General features: G+C 41.3%; 1 protein-coding gene across 1 annotated transcript in view; it reads left to right on the forward strand.

Moving 5' to 3' along the window:
* The first annotated feature begins 13099 nt into the window (after positions 1-13099).
* Positions 13100-13762, forward strand: part of LOC147901340 (protein NRT1/ PTR FAMILY 8.1-like) — a 7176-nt gene continuing 6513 nt past the window's right edge. Inside the window, exon 1 of the mRNA XM_087376472.1 lies at positions 13100-13179. Within this exon, the coding sequence (XP_087232598.1) occupies positions 13100-13179 (80 nt within the window). The remainder of the gene's footprint in view (positions 13180-13762) is intronic.

A 13762-nucleotide genomic window follows, 5' to 3' on the forward strand; every position in this document is an offset into this window, starting at 1 on the left:
TCCATCAAAGTGGTCACACAATGGGCCTTCCAGGCTTCCAACCAGCATACTATAGCCTCAGCTCGTCCACAAACTTTTCCTCAAAATCTTAATATGTTGTAGCACACTTCAATCAATCCAACATTATATCCTTCTGGAACTTGTCCACAAGCCTGAACCTTCCAATGCACGCGGCCATGCCATAATTAGTGGCTTACTTTGGACATGCATAGCAAGCTCTGGGGATGAGTCAAACTGAGAGCTGACTTAATGCTCCTTGTTAAGATATTGCAGGACAGGCGTAGCTTAACAATTTCAAATGTAACACTTTTGTGTCAAATGATTCAAAGAAGAAATTGGAATGGCAATGAAAAACAATAGGTCATAGTGGGATAAAAAGTCCTTCATAGATCCCCTTTATCTATCTTTTCGTCTGCATAGTCCCTTCATCTATCCCTTCGCCCATTACTTGCTCGTTTGTCAAATACATGGCATCCCTTTGTTTGTGGCGCGCTTAGTATTGTCACAAATGAAATAGTAGTCATGGAAGATATTTGTGGAAAAGCTATTTTTTGGTGGAAAAAGTGAGCTTGAGGATGGAAGTATATGGACAGACATAAGCGAAATGTATGAATCTCATGAAACACTTGCTATGATCATTATTAACACTTCAGATTGTAAAACATAAGGAGGTTTGCCGTGAAGAATGCTGTTGTTACTATTATGGCTTACTTCAATGACTCACATGTGCTCTAGCTTCACTCCAATCAAACGCAATAAAAAGAACAAAAAAGCTTTCATGGATGTTTGCTACAGGTTTCACAAAGTGCTGTGATCTCGCATTTTAATATAGACATATCCATCAAATTCCATCTTGAAAATCAATTTCTATTGTTTGTTCAGCAACTTCACTTTAACCAGCTATCCCAATGAAGTGCACAATAGACATGACAGTGTCAATGAAGAAGAGGATTTATCTACACACGTATATGTGTGTTTGCCTGTGTGCAAAAATATGTCAAAGTATTTCTAGACACACACATATGCATTGATTCTTTGGGCATCTTGGAGTGCGTATGTCTCTATCTACATGTACATGCATTATGTGCTTATGTGTGTGTATACATGTATATGTACATGCATGTGTAGCTTTGCTAACGTTTGCACACACACATAAACATAGAAATCCATGCATAGAGATATAAAATTGAAAATATATGCATGTACGTATGTATGTCTGTATCTATGTATGGATGTATGGATGTATGGATGTATATATGTATCTATGTATGTGTGTGTAAATATATACATACATATATATATGTCTCTAGTTTTGTACACTTGTACATAAACATATAAACATATATGTATATATAAAAAAATAACACATACAGGACAATCATGATATAAAAGTCACCCTTTGGAAGCGCTTGTGCGAAGCGTTACTTCTCCTAGAAAATCCAGCTAGCTTCCTCCACTTCCAAGGGAGTGAAGCCTACTTGGAGTTGCTTGGCCCACACTATCTGATAACATCTCTATATTTTCAAAGAGAAGGGTGCCACATGGCAATCAATGGCACACCTTTCCTTGCATGGAGAGGCCATCCACGTGGCATAGCTCTGCCTCCTTCAAGGGTGCCACATGGTGATCAAAGGGTGAGTCTTCACAACATAGGGGGAAATTTGATTTGCACCAATAGGCCAATGCCATATTGAGGTGGCACATAGGCATTCATAAGGAGAGTCATCTTACACAAGAAACCACCCCCATCTCCCGCTTGCGTAACCCATGCTTGACCCTCCCCAAGGCCCCTTCCCCTTGCACTTGCCCCAAATCAGCCCTATCCTCTATTTTAATGCCCTATGGGCCTCTTTAGACGAGATCCTCTTTAGGCTGCTCCTCATGTAACCTGTCATACTTTTGCCTCCTTTTCCTCATCTACTCAACTCTAGTCTTTCATCTTCTCCCCCCATGTTTTTGTATTTGAACTTGTAGCACCTCTTGCATGTGCCCTGCTACCTATTGCATCTAGTCTATTGTACTTGCTCTACTAAAACTTGTTGTATGTACTCTACTATACTTGCTACTCTTTTGCAAGCTCTTTGCTTTGCTCTGCACATGCTACTCTTTTGCAAGTTCCTTGTTCTGTTGTAGCTACTCTATTGCAAGATCCTTGCTCCACTACACTTTTAGAAGTCTATCCTTGCTCCACTAATGTGCTCTTATATACCCACTCCTCTTCTATAAGCTCCTTCTCTACTATAGCAACAAAGCTATGAGATTCTTGCTGTATTGAACTTGGTCTTTCTTCCAAAATCTCTCTCTCCCTCTTCCTCTTCTGCTCCCTCCCCCCCCCCCCCTCTCTCTCTCTCCCTCTTCCTCTCCCACTCCCTCCCTCCCTGTCTCTCTCTCTCTCTCTACTTTGTTGAGCATATTAGCTGTCCCTAAAGTGCCTGCACTACTTTCGGTCTTATCCATCCATTACATAGGAGTTACATAGTGGCTCTTGAATGAGATGATTCTTATGTATCATTGCCATAATTCTCCATTGTGTTACCTCTATTTTTGAGTAAAAATAATACTTGTTGAAACATGTTTTATAATTTTAAATAGTTTATAATTTCTGATAAATTAGGAATGCTATCAAGAAGATTTATTTTAAAACTCTCTCTCTCTCTCTCTCTCTCTCTCTCTCTCTCTCTCTCTCTCTCTCTCTCTCCCTCTTCCTCTCCTGCTCCCTCCCTCCCTCTCTCTCTCTTTCTCTCTCTCTCTCTCACATCTAGTCTATTGTACCTGCTCTACTAAAACTTGTTGTATGTACTCTACTATACTTGCTACTCTTTTGCAAGCTCCTTGCTTTGTTTTTGCTTTGCTCTACACATGCTACCCTTTTGCAAGCTCCTTGTTCCATTGTAGGTACTCTATTGCAAGATCCTTGCTCCACTACACTTCTAGAAGATCCTTGCTCTAGTAACGTGCTCTTATACACCCACTCCTCTTCTATAAGCTCCTTCTCTACTATAGCAACAAAGCTATGAGATTCTTGCTGTATTGTACTTGGTCTTTCTTCCAAAATCTCTCTCTCTCTCTCTCTCTCTCTCTCTCTCTCTCTACTTTGTTGAGCATATTAGCTGTCCCTAAAGTACCTGCACTACTTTCAGTCTTACCATCCATTACATAGGAGTTACATAGTAGCTCTTGAATGAGATGATTCTTATATATCATTGCCATAATTCTCCATTGTGTTACCTCTTTTTTTGACTAAAAATAATACTTGTTGAAACATGTTTTATATTTTTAAATAGTTTATAATTTTTGATAAATTAGGAATGCTATCAAGAAGATTTATTTTAAAATTCTCTCTCTCTCTCTCTCTCTCTCTCTCTCTCTCTCTCTCTCTCTCTCTCTCTCTCGCTCACTCGCTCTCCCTCTTCCTCTCCTGCTCCCTCCCTCCCTCTCTCCCTCTCTCTCTCTCTCTCTCTCTCTCTCTCTCTCTCTCTCTCCCCCCCCCTCTCCCTCTCCCTCTCCCTCTCCCTCTCCCTCCCTCTCTCTCTACTTTGTTGAGCATATTAGCTGTCCCTAAAGTGCCTGCACTACTTTTTTTCTTATCCATCCATAACATAAGAGTTACATAGTAGCTCTTGAATGAGATTATTCTTATGTATCATTGCCATAATTCTCCATTGTGTTATAGCTCCTTGCTTCCACATTTAATGTTTCTTTCTTATTGTAGCCTTTTTTCACCTATATATATTAGTCTTTAAGTGGTGCAATTTGTCATTATCTTCGCGTAAAAAGTCTTTAGGTCTATAAATGATCCATATAAACTCTATTTCTATGGAGAAACCACTCAAATCTTTACCCCATATAGCCTAACAGCTTTGCACCTCCATTTTTCTTTTGTTTCGTCATAAAAATGCAAGAATTGGATTGGTTGGTAGAAGGGAAAGTTGTTCTCCAAACATTAAAAATAGAGTTTCCCACTACGATGTGAATTTGGTCCTTTTGGTGGTGCCCAAAGGCCAAATTTACATCAAGTATGAAAATATGTCTCTTAGGGTAAAACACAACTTTCCCACTATGATATTTGGGTGGTATCCAAAGGCCCAAATTTTCACCATAGTGGGAAAATGTGTTTTTAGGGGCAAAATGTTGTGATGAACATTTATCCCTTCTGCCAATTGATCAAATTCTTCCATTTTGATGGAGAAACTAATTTCACACTTACATTTCTATGTGAAAATGAATGTAGTTAGTGATGTCACATAAGGAAAATTTGCTCCCCTTAACATTTCAACCCTTAAAATGTGCTTTCTTGCTATGCTAGAGGTTGAAATTCATGATGTAGTGGAAAATCATACTTTTAGGAACCAAACGTTGTGGGGAAAAAATTTCATTCTACCATCTGATCAAAGTCTTCCATCTTCATGGAGAAACCGAGTAGAAATGGAGGCACACAAATTTCCAAGTTGTGTGGGATAATGATCTCGGTGAATTCTTAATGGAAATGAATGTATTTAGCTCCAAAAGGAAATAACTATGTGAAGCTGGATAACATGGTGATAGATATACACACACAAATGCACACGTCAACATTTAATAATAAATTATCACGCTAACTAATGTTAATACGTACACAAGTCTTATTGCAAACCCTTGAAGGGGTTTCTTCCCTGACCCATAACATGCCCCACATAGTTGCTAAATACATTCTTAGTCTAGTTTCAAATGCAAAACTTTTTTGCCTCGAAAATACAATGGAGGTAGGTATGTTATATCCTGATTTTGTGACTAAGATGCCCCAAGCACAAGTCCATCTAGGAAATCACTCCACAAGTGATGATCCCTGAGCAACCAAGGGCACAACCCTAATCTAAAAAGATATCGATTGGAAGGACCGATTATTAAAGCAACAACCCAAATTGCCAATGATTTGAAGGGTAAGTCCCTAGCAATCAACATGCATCAAAATGAACAAGAGTGCAAGTCTAAGAGGTAGTGAGAGCACCAAAGAAAGAATCCACAACTTGAGGACCAAGCAAACCTTACAAGGTAGCTTGAATCTAGGCCCAAGCACAATATTGAGTACGAAGTCCCCAACTCGGCTTCACATCATGCACAGTTATGGTAGAGCTAACCAAAGATAATAAACCAAGCAAAGAAAACACCACCAAGTTGTGGAAAACTTTAGAGATTTGAAGATCAATATAGCATCAAGTAATTGCTACATTCAGTCCCTGTTATCATGAGCTCTGTGATAAATCATAACCGCACTACTACAAGCATGATGGACAATTTAGCCACCATTCCAGTCACATTGATACACTAGTGGTTGATGAGGCAGTGGGCCCATCATCATAGGCATAAAAAACCAGAATGTACATGGAGCAATTGTGGATGGTGGGTCTAGCTTGAACATCTTCCTTGATAATCTCATAAAAAAGCTCAACATGGAGAAACAGAAGACATTTCCCTTTTAAGTTTGAATGGAAGACTTGTGAGTGATAGTCTCAGGTATACTTTTGGACATAATGATCACCATAGGAGGACAATATTACAGGGGTAGCTTAGTCATCATTGCCATGGAAGAGAAAGGGCTCAAAAGTGCCAAAGTTCTTCACAATTAAGATATGGAGGATATAACAGTAGATGCCACTAGTGTGCCGCTAAGGTTTCATGTGGAGAATAGGATGATTTAGAATTGTGATGCACTCATTGACTCAAGCACAAGCCTTAACTTTGTATTGTAGGAGGTATGGGAGAAACTACCCATAGGTACCTCTCATTTCTAGTCCCGAAGAAGTACATGCCATAAATATCCATAAAGGCTATATGCCTAAAGTGTTGAAAGGACATTATTTTTCATGTTCAACTTTAGAATCGTATGCAAACCTATGAAGTCCCATGTGGGAGGAGATTGTTTATCTTGACTTTGAACACCTCAAGATGATAGATGCATATTGATTGAGCTCCCAAATTGGAGTTGATATTCTAGATCTCAAGTTAAGGATCGAAAACTTATCCACTGCGATATTTCCCTCCTATCGTGTGGTTATCCTCTTTTTTGCTTCACTGCCTCGACGAGGCTTGATCATGATGGTGAAGCCACCTCCTCCTTCTGTATGAATGCAAATTATGGGGCTGCAATTTGTTGTAGTACTATGAAGAGTACTCAATCGCAGATGTTTGAATCTCGTATGCTCCCCTTATCTACCAAAAAGTGAGAATGTGGATTTTGTTGATTACTCTGTTCTATATAGTGATATAAACAATAATCCTACATTGATACCACCCATTGCTTGCAAAAATTGGCAATCGATGTATTATTTATGGGCTTGAATTCAAAACGGTTCAAAATTTTGTTTTAAAGTACAAAAGTATACATTACATGAAACGTATATACGTATGCATATATATAAACGTGAGTATTTTCAAAGAGACACCGGTGGTCTTGGAACTAGCACAAAATAAGAAAATGTAGCATCGGAAGAAGTTTTCGGGAACATCGAAACGAAAGTGTAGGTTGTTAATTCCTGCAGGTGTGAAGCAAAATGATACCAGGGATGGTTGCGCTAAGAGGGAAAGGAGGGGTGGGTGTGGACTCTGGAGGCCATAGGCAAAGCTGAGGGAGCTAGAGAGGGCAGGAGCAGGGACAAAAATTCAGCTACTCCCCTACTTGTAAGTTGAAAAATAAATTGATACACCAATTTTTCTCATGAAAAACAAAATAGAATATCCATTTTTCATTTGACAATAAAAATTATTTCATAAAAAATCCACATAAATAAATCTTTCATTGAAGAAATGTTTAGAAAAAGCACTAGCAAATAATATAGAAGTGATATATAGAAAAAGCACTAAACAAATAATATAGAAGTAAAATTGTTCACATCTTTATTTTTCTACTCTTTCCTTGCTCATTTTCCCATATATCCAAAACTCTAGACCAAGATACATTGGAAGGATCGACTTGGTTTGAAACAAGCAACATATGAGCATCTAATGTTTCCAACACTAGATTACTTCTATCTATAGTTTTGATTTTATTTTGTCTTGAAGAGCCTCTTTCACACTCTGCTGTACTTGTTGGAATAACCCATATGGCTTGCCATAGTCGCATCAACTCTGGAAACTGCAAAAACCATTCATCCCCCCCAACTGGACACACAAAATTCCCATGCTTTTGGCATCCGTTTATCAGACCCTGCTGCATATAGCTGCTCCACAAAGTCCTCTCGCTCACTAAGGCACAACTGTTTCTTTGCAACTGGGTGGTAACCGCTATAGAATTTTTCAAGTAGCTTTCCAAGCCATTCTTGAGTCTTTGATTCTCTATCATCCACATCCTCTGGATAAATTCTGGGCTCAAAGAACTTAACAGCATTAAAAGTACCCAAATCTGTAAATCTACTATTCAATGCATCAATTACAGCCTATACAAATGTTCTCCCCAACAATATACTATCATCTATGCTTCCCGTATTATTATCATCATGTTGAGAAGGCACACTATGCTGCAATAGGATACCATCTTCTTGTTGCTGCTTCTCTTGCTTTCTAGGGATTGGAACAAACCTTAAATTAAAAATTCTGATTGCATCATTTTTTGTATATTTCAAACCACCTGTAATTGCCATTTTCAAAAAGGAGCTACATATGTACTCCCCTTTCCAAAAGGCTTGTTATGGCGTAAAAACATCTTCTTCAAAGTATTAATGGTGTTGTCCAGCTTGCGTCCTATTTCTGTAAGATCAACTACTTCATGTTGAAGGTTCTTACTCAGGATGTTCAATAATTCCAGCACATCTGCAAGAAGGTTAATAAGAAATTGCACTTGGAATATAGTGGCTGTCTGATAGCCTTTTAAATTCTAAACTTTCCAAATTTCCAGAATTGCAGGCATAAGCTCAACAAGCCTCTTCATCACTTGACCTCTAGATAACCATCTAACATCATGGTATCGAAGTGCTTTTAACTCAACAATCTCAAAGGCATCCAACAACTCTTTGAATTCATTGTGATGCTTAGTTGACTTGCCTAACCATGTGTAAACACTTGCAGCCAGCTTATCAACCACATCCATTTGCCAAAAGCATTTGCTTGCATCCTTTATAGCTAAAGCTTCCCGATGAGCTATACAATGTGTGGCCAATAGCCTAGGAAGAATACTTTGAAAGCGTGTAACAACTCCTATATTCGATCCTGTCATCACACTAGCACCATCGGTAGCAATAGAAACCATTCTCTTTATGTCAAGCTTCACTTCCTCCAAGAACTTCATCATTGCTTGAAATACAGATTCAGCATCACCATCGGACAGAAACACCAAGCGTGTAAACTTTGTGACCTGCTTATTCTCCTTTAAATATGTGATATAAATGATCAAGTGCTTCTCTAATGTGCGATCTGTACTTTCATCAACCATGACAGAAAAGAAAGAACTAGACATCATTTCTGCACTTAATAGTTCTCGAAAGTAATTCCAAAGTGCCATCAGAAATTCTCTAGCTGAGACTGGATTTACATAAGAAGCATATTCATCCATTAATGAAATATTTGGCATTTCCATGTAACGATTAAACTGGACTAGATGTGGATACTTCTCCAATGGAATATTGAAACAAGAGCAGAAATAAACACACTTCATGAGACATATAATTTGCTCCCTTACTTTATCATGCAATGCATCAAATTGTTCCCTTATTGGACTTCTTTCTCGATCTTTCCAATCTCAAAAGCGTATCTCTGCATTTTGATGCTGCTCTGATTTAGAATGTGCCTTTAATGCACTTAACTGTAGTGATTGTGCTCCTTCCTTAGCATACACATTTCTTTTGTAAACTTTGTACAATATTCACACTTCACTAATACCTTCTCCCCTACTTGCACCTTGTATGCCCAAGGGTATTGCAAGCGCCATTGACTTCGATACCTCCTAACTATCATCCCCTCTCTCTGTTGTGTTACATCATTGTGTCCCTCAAATTCTTGCATCTCATCCATACTGTCATCATGATCCTCATCTCCAAACAAATCTGCATACAACTCCCTATGTTTTTGCGACTGCTCACCATGGGTCTCATCACCTGCTTTATTGAAAAAAGATAATAAATCACACCCCTTTCCTTTCTTATTAACACTTCTAGCACTGCTTGAACCTTCCATAACAATAAATTCGAAAGCAACCAACACCTACAGAGAAAAATATAAAACTGCATCAAAACACACTGTTTCGACTCCACAAAAGAGAAACAAGTAATTGCATTAAGATTTCATAGCTTCACTCACCTTCTACATGTACACGATCTTGCCAGATCTGCTGAATGAGACTTGACAGATGTAATCGAAGACCTCCTCTCAACTGCTCGCATGATCGTAATTGATGCTGTTCTGATACTTAACATAATCAAAGGTAGAACCACTAAGAAAACCCTGAATCCATTCTTCTTTCGGTGAGTAATGAAATCAGTTCTTTGCCTATCATTGAGGGACCAATCGATTTACACATAGCCAACCAATATGTTTCTCTGGTATTTTGTAAAACAATTGTCCTTAGATCTTATGCTACCCACTTTTACATTAATCTGTTGCCCAGTATCGTTAAAGCTTCTTTTTCAAAGCCAACAACAAAACCTTAATGAAGTCTGTGAAGCAGACTGTTCACTAAGCCCGGTAAAGTTCCCAGCTTTTGCTGTCTATGATTGCTGATTGCTCAAAGGATCTGAATCGGGATTCGGGACTGCACGACATCCCATATGATTGCAAGTGTTGTGCACTTTGCCATTGATTTTGATATTCGTATCTGGACGGTTCATTTAATTTGATGGAAAAGCCCCTGCACTCAATCATAATAGTCAATCAAATGTAAACTATAGTCTAGATAAATCTGTATCACACGTGGCTTGAAAAATTATGTCATGAATGCAAACTTCAAAGGATTTGCCATGACTTTTTGGGTTTGAAAAGGAGTTTTCAACAAGCAAATTGGAGCAGAAAGGTCCCGACTCCCAGACTCCCATGCTATCAAACAGACACACAAATATTCTTTTCTTGTCCAACATGCGAACATCCAACGGACACTAGATTCAGGAACCAGCCTCATCATCCCAATTCAATTCTTTCTATGATTAAACGCTTTAGAAAATCGGGTTGTTAATGAGAAAGAGTGACTTCTACAAAAATCGCCTTGCCCATACACAGGCCCGAGTCAATATAATTTCCGATTTCTCTCAAGATCACACACGTCTTCGACCACGGTCCACCACAAGACTCTGCTCAGCTGATCATCTATGATCTGAGTCATGCTATTATGCTAACAACGTATCAAAAGCCCAACTCGCGACTCGTCACGAGTCGCCACCAAGAGCTCCTCGCAACGGCTGATCAAAGCGATTGGACAATGGATAGTGCTGCACATAGTTATTAGTTACCTTTGATTAGATGATCATGATCAGCTGCTATACCCGAAACTATAGATGGCGCTTGCCGCTTGGGTGGACCGTAGAACTGAGAAGATAGATGAGGCAGGCCACAGACAGAACACGTTCCAGCCTCCACGGCTCCAGACTCCAGTGGATTCCAATTTCCGCCATGCTATCTACTTAGTACTACAGCCTGCTGTGGCGCGTCGCGCACGTTCTCGAATCCCAGCCTCCAGGCTCCAGCCTCCAAGCCTTCAAAGTTCACGACCATATATATGTGGCAATGGGCATCCGCGGTGGCATGGAGGGGTTGAACTTGGACTGTGGACAGTGGACTACCGTGGCATTGGGCAAATCGATCTTCTAGCCTCCAGAGTCTAGGCTCCAGGCTCCAGCTTGCTGCAAACAGCTGCAATGGAGGAGATTTGGGGGACTCAGGGGAGTCCTGACTCAGGACTCCCCTCACAAACGTTAAACAACCTTTGAGAAAAGGTTCAAGGGAGTCGGGACTCGTGAGTCGTCAGTGGTCACTCAGAATCAGACTCTCCAAAAATCGCAACGGAAGGAGCAGGCTGCAAGACCGTCCTGGAGAAGGTGCCACAGACTTGGCCTTCGAATTGTGTGCTGGCATCAAGATACAAAGTGAACCCATGGGTACTGGGCGAAATGTCCCTACGTAAGCTATCAGACAAGCTTGTGTACCGACTTGATTCACAAGCAACCCTTAATCCTCGGGGTACTGGGCGAAATGTCCCTAGACAAGGTTGTGTACCATCGCTTGATTCAGGGGCAATCCTTAATCCCCAAACTGAATTGGAGCCTGGAAGCATCCTTGACTCCTTTCCTGCTATCAGGCTGGACAAAAGACTGCGCTGCACTCATCCGAAGCTCGTTACTAGAGAATGATGCCTTCAAAGGTGAAGTTGCTGCTACTGCTGGATGTGTAGCCGTTAGAGACAGGAACCAACGGTTGGAAAATGCAATCCCAGCAGGGCTTCGAAGGCCATGTGAAATTGTTACCTATTTCGATAACTTTCTAGTGACAAGCTCGCGAGCTCTGCAGGCCTAGTGCTGCAGAGAGCTCCGTAGAAGCTGAGACCTAGGATGAGTGCACTCCCATATATATTGCAGCATGTTACATGCTGGACGGAGAATGACGACTCTTGATTACTGAGTTGAACCTTGGCATAGTTTCTCAAGGTGACTGGATAGATGCTTGCAGCGACGCGAGTCAATGATTTCCAACAGAATCATAATAATCGAGCTTTACAGCTATAGGGAAAAACTGAGATGAGATTGGATCGATCATCCAAAGTAACCAACACAACTTGTGTTGATAATAATCCATCGACTCATCCACCATCTTCTAATGCCTGTCAAGGCTTTTTGTCGTTGCAGCTGAAGAAAAGCTTTTTCTGCAAACTGAAAAGCTTTTGGAAGTGATCAAATCGGCAAACTGGTGCGACGCAGCTATATAGCTGCAATGCTCCATCTATGAGCTTGTTTGTTCTACTTCTCCTCTCTCTCTCTCTCTCTCTCTCTCTCTCTCTCTCTCTCTCAATCTTGATCTTGACCACCGTCCTAGTGCAACGATGATTCCTACCTGTAGCCAGCTAGCTCCTTCCGAAGTTGGTAGCCCAGCTCGTAGACTAAACGCCAACTGAAGCTCCTCTGCTGCTAGGCATTATGCCTTGCTCTTCCCTCCCCCTCCCACCTCTCCTTCCTTCTCTTCATCCCTGATCCCCTCCCCATCCCCGCCCTTCCCGCAAATCTAGCCTTCATCCTAGGAGAATCCCTCCAGGCTCCTTAAAGCAAGTCTTCCCTTGATTTCACTCCAGGTCCTGCTCCTCCCCGCTTTCGTCCCCCCCTCCCAATTTGGAGGTCGGTTGCCCCGCATGGCGCACTATCAGGAAATGCAAATCGAATCGATACATCATTCTGCAAATTTTAAAATCCAACTTGGTTGCAGAAATCATGGCAATTCGAATGCAAGGAACCAAGTGCTAAGAAAATGCAAGCTGAGGCTAAAACAGGGCCAGAAACTGAACATGTTATAGGAATGAAGAGGGTCGAGTACGGTTGCAGTGAAAAGTTGGTCCCCAAACTATTAATAGTCGCCAGAGCAGTTGTTATTGTATTGAAATCGCTCGCAATCGCGCTCAGATTGTCCTCCGTTTGAACAACGTAAGAGTCAAGAGGGGAGACGGAGAAGAGGGAGGAGATGAAGGAGAGGAGGAGGTTGGAGTGGGTAAGGTAGGCAATGAGGGAAGGGCAAGGGGAGCAAGTTTTGGGAGTGATGGGGCCGGAGGAGGAAGGGGAGGAGGAGGAGGAGGAGACAAGTGAGAAGGAGGAGCAAGGAAGGAGGAAGAGGAGAAGGTGGTGACTTGCAGGTGCATCCAATGCTATCGGACATGAGGTCCTGGACTGTCAAAAGATGTCACAAGAGGCGTGTGCGCATGCGGCACAGAACGAGCGATTGCCGGTGCAACTGGTGGTGCAAGTTTCTGTATTTCGAGCAACTCAGAATGCGCAACGCCATAACCGGACCGTCGACGATCATCAACACAACCAACAACAACGATCATCAGCACCAAGCAGGATCAGTGTTCGGAAGCCGTCCGACACCGGCCCACAACAACAGGCTGAGCGCGGCTACATCGCCAAGGATTGATTCGTCCTCAAATCTGCGAAGAGAGAACATGGAATTGAAGCTGGAGGTTGCGCGGATGAGGTTAAGGGTGGACGATTTGGAGAAGGAGAACGAGGAGTTGAAGCGGGAGTAGGGACAAAATTTGAGCAGGGTGGGACTCGGGAGTCGGGATTCGGGACTAATTATATTGGAGTGTGAGCCACCACTTGGGAATCGAAAATCATTCATGCTCTTTGGATTCCCTAAGATCGGAATCCGGATTTCATCTAAACATATGAAATTTTTTTTAAAAACCAGTTTTTCATTTGACAATTAAAATAGATTGACGTTTTTCATGTGAAAATGACAAAAGCTATTTTGCATTGTCATTTGACAAAGAAATTCTAAATCAATGTGTCATTGACACAAAAAAGGGCTAATGACATAGACATCCTTGTCAAAATTTGTCCTTGGGCAGGACTGAAGGCGATCGCCCTACCTAGCCAAAGATTAGTGCGCAAAGAGGTAGTTGTGATCGCCGTATCTGTCAGAGGCCAGAGGCCGCCGGTCAAAACATGGCGCTGAAAAGTATGATGATTTAAGCATCGGAAAGGGGGATCAAATAATCTGATCGTTGTCCTCGTTCAGGTTGAACTCCGAGGCGAATTTTTGCTTTTAGCATCGGAAACGTATGCTTGAAAAGTAGGACTCCGTTTCGGCATCTCTTCCTTTG

This window comes from Dipteris shenzhenensis, chromosome 6 (assembly GCF_047967505.1).
Source record: "Dipteris shenzhenensis isolate YYH24624 ecotype China chromosome 6, Dip_SZ_1.0, whole genome shotgun sequence".
Classification (NCBI taxonomy): domain Eukaryota; kingdom Viridiplantae; phylum Streptophyta; class Polypodiopsida; order Gleicheniales; family Dipteridaceae; genus Dipteris; species Dipteris shenzhenensis.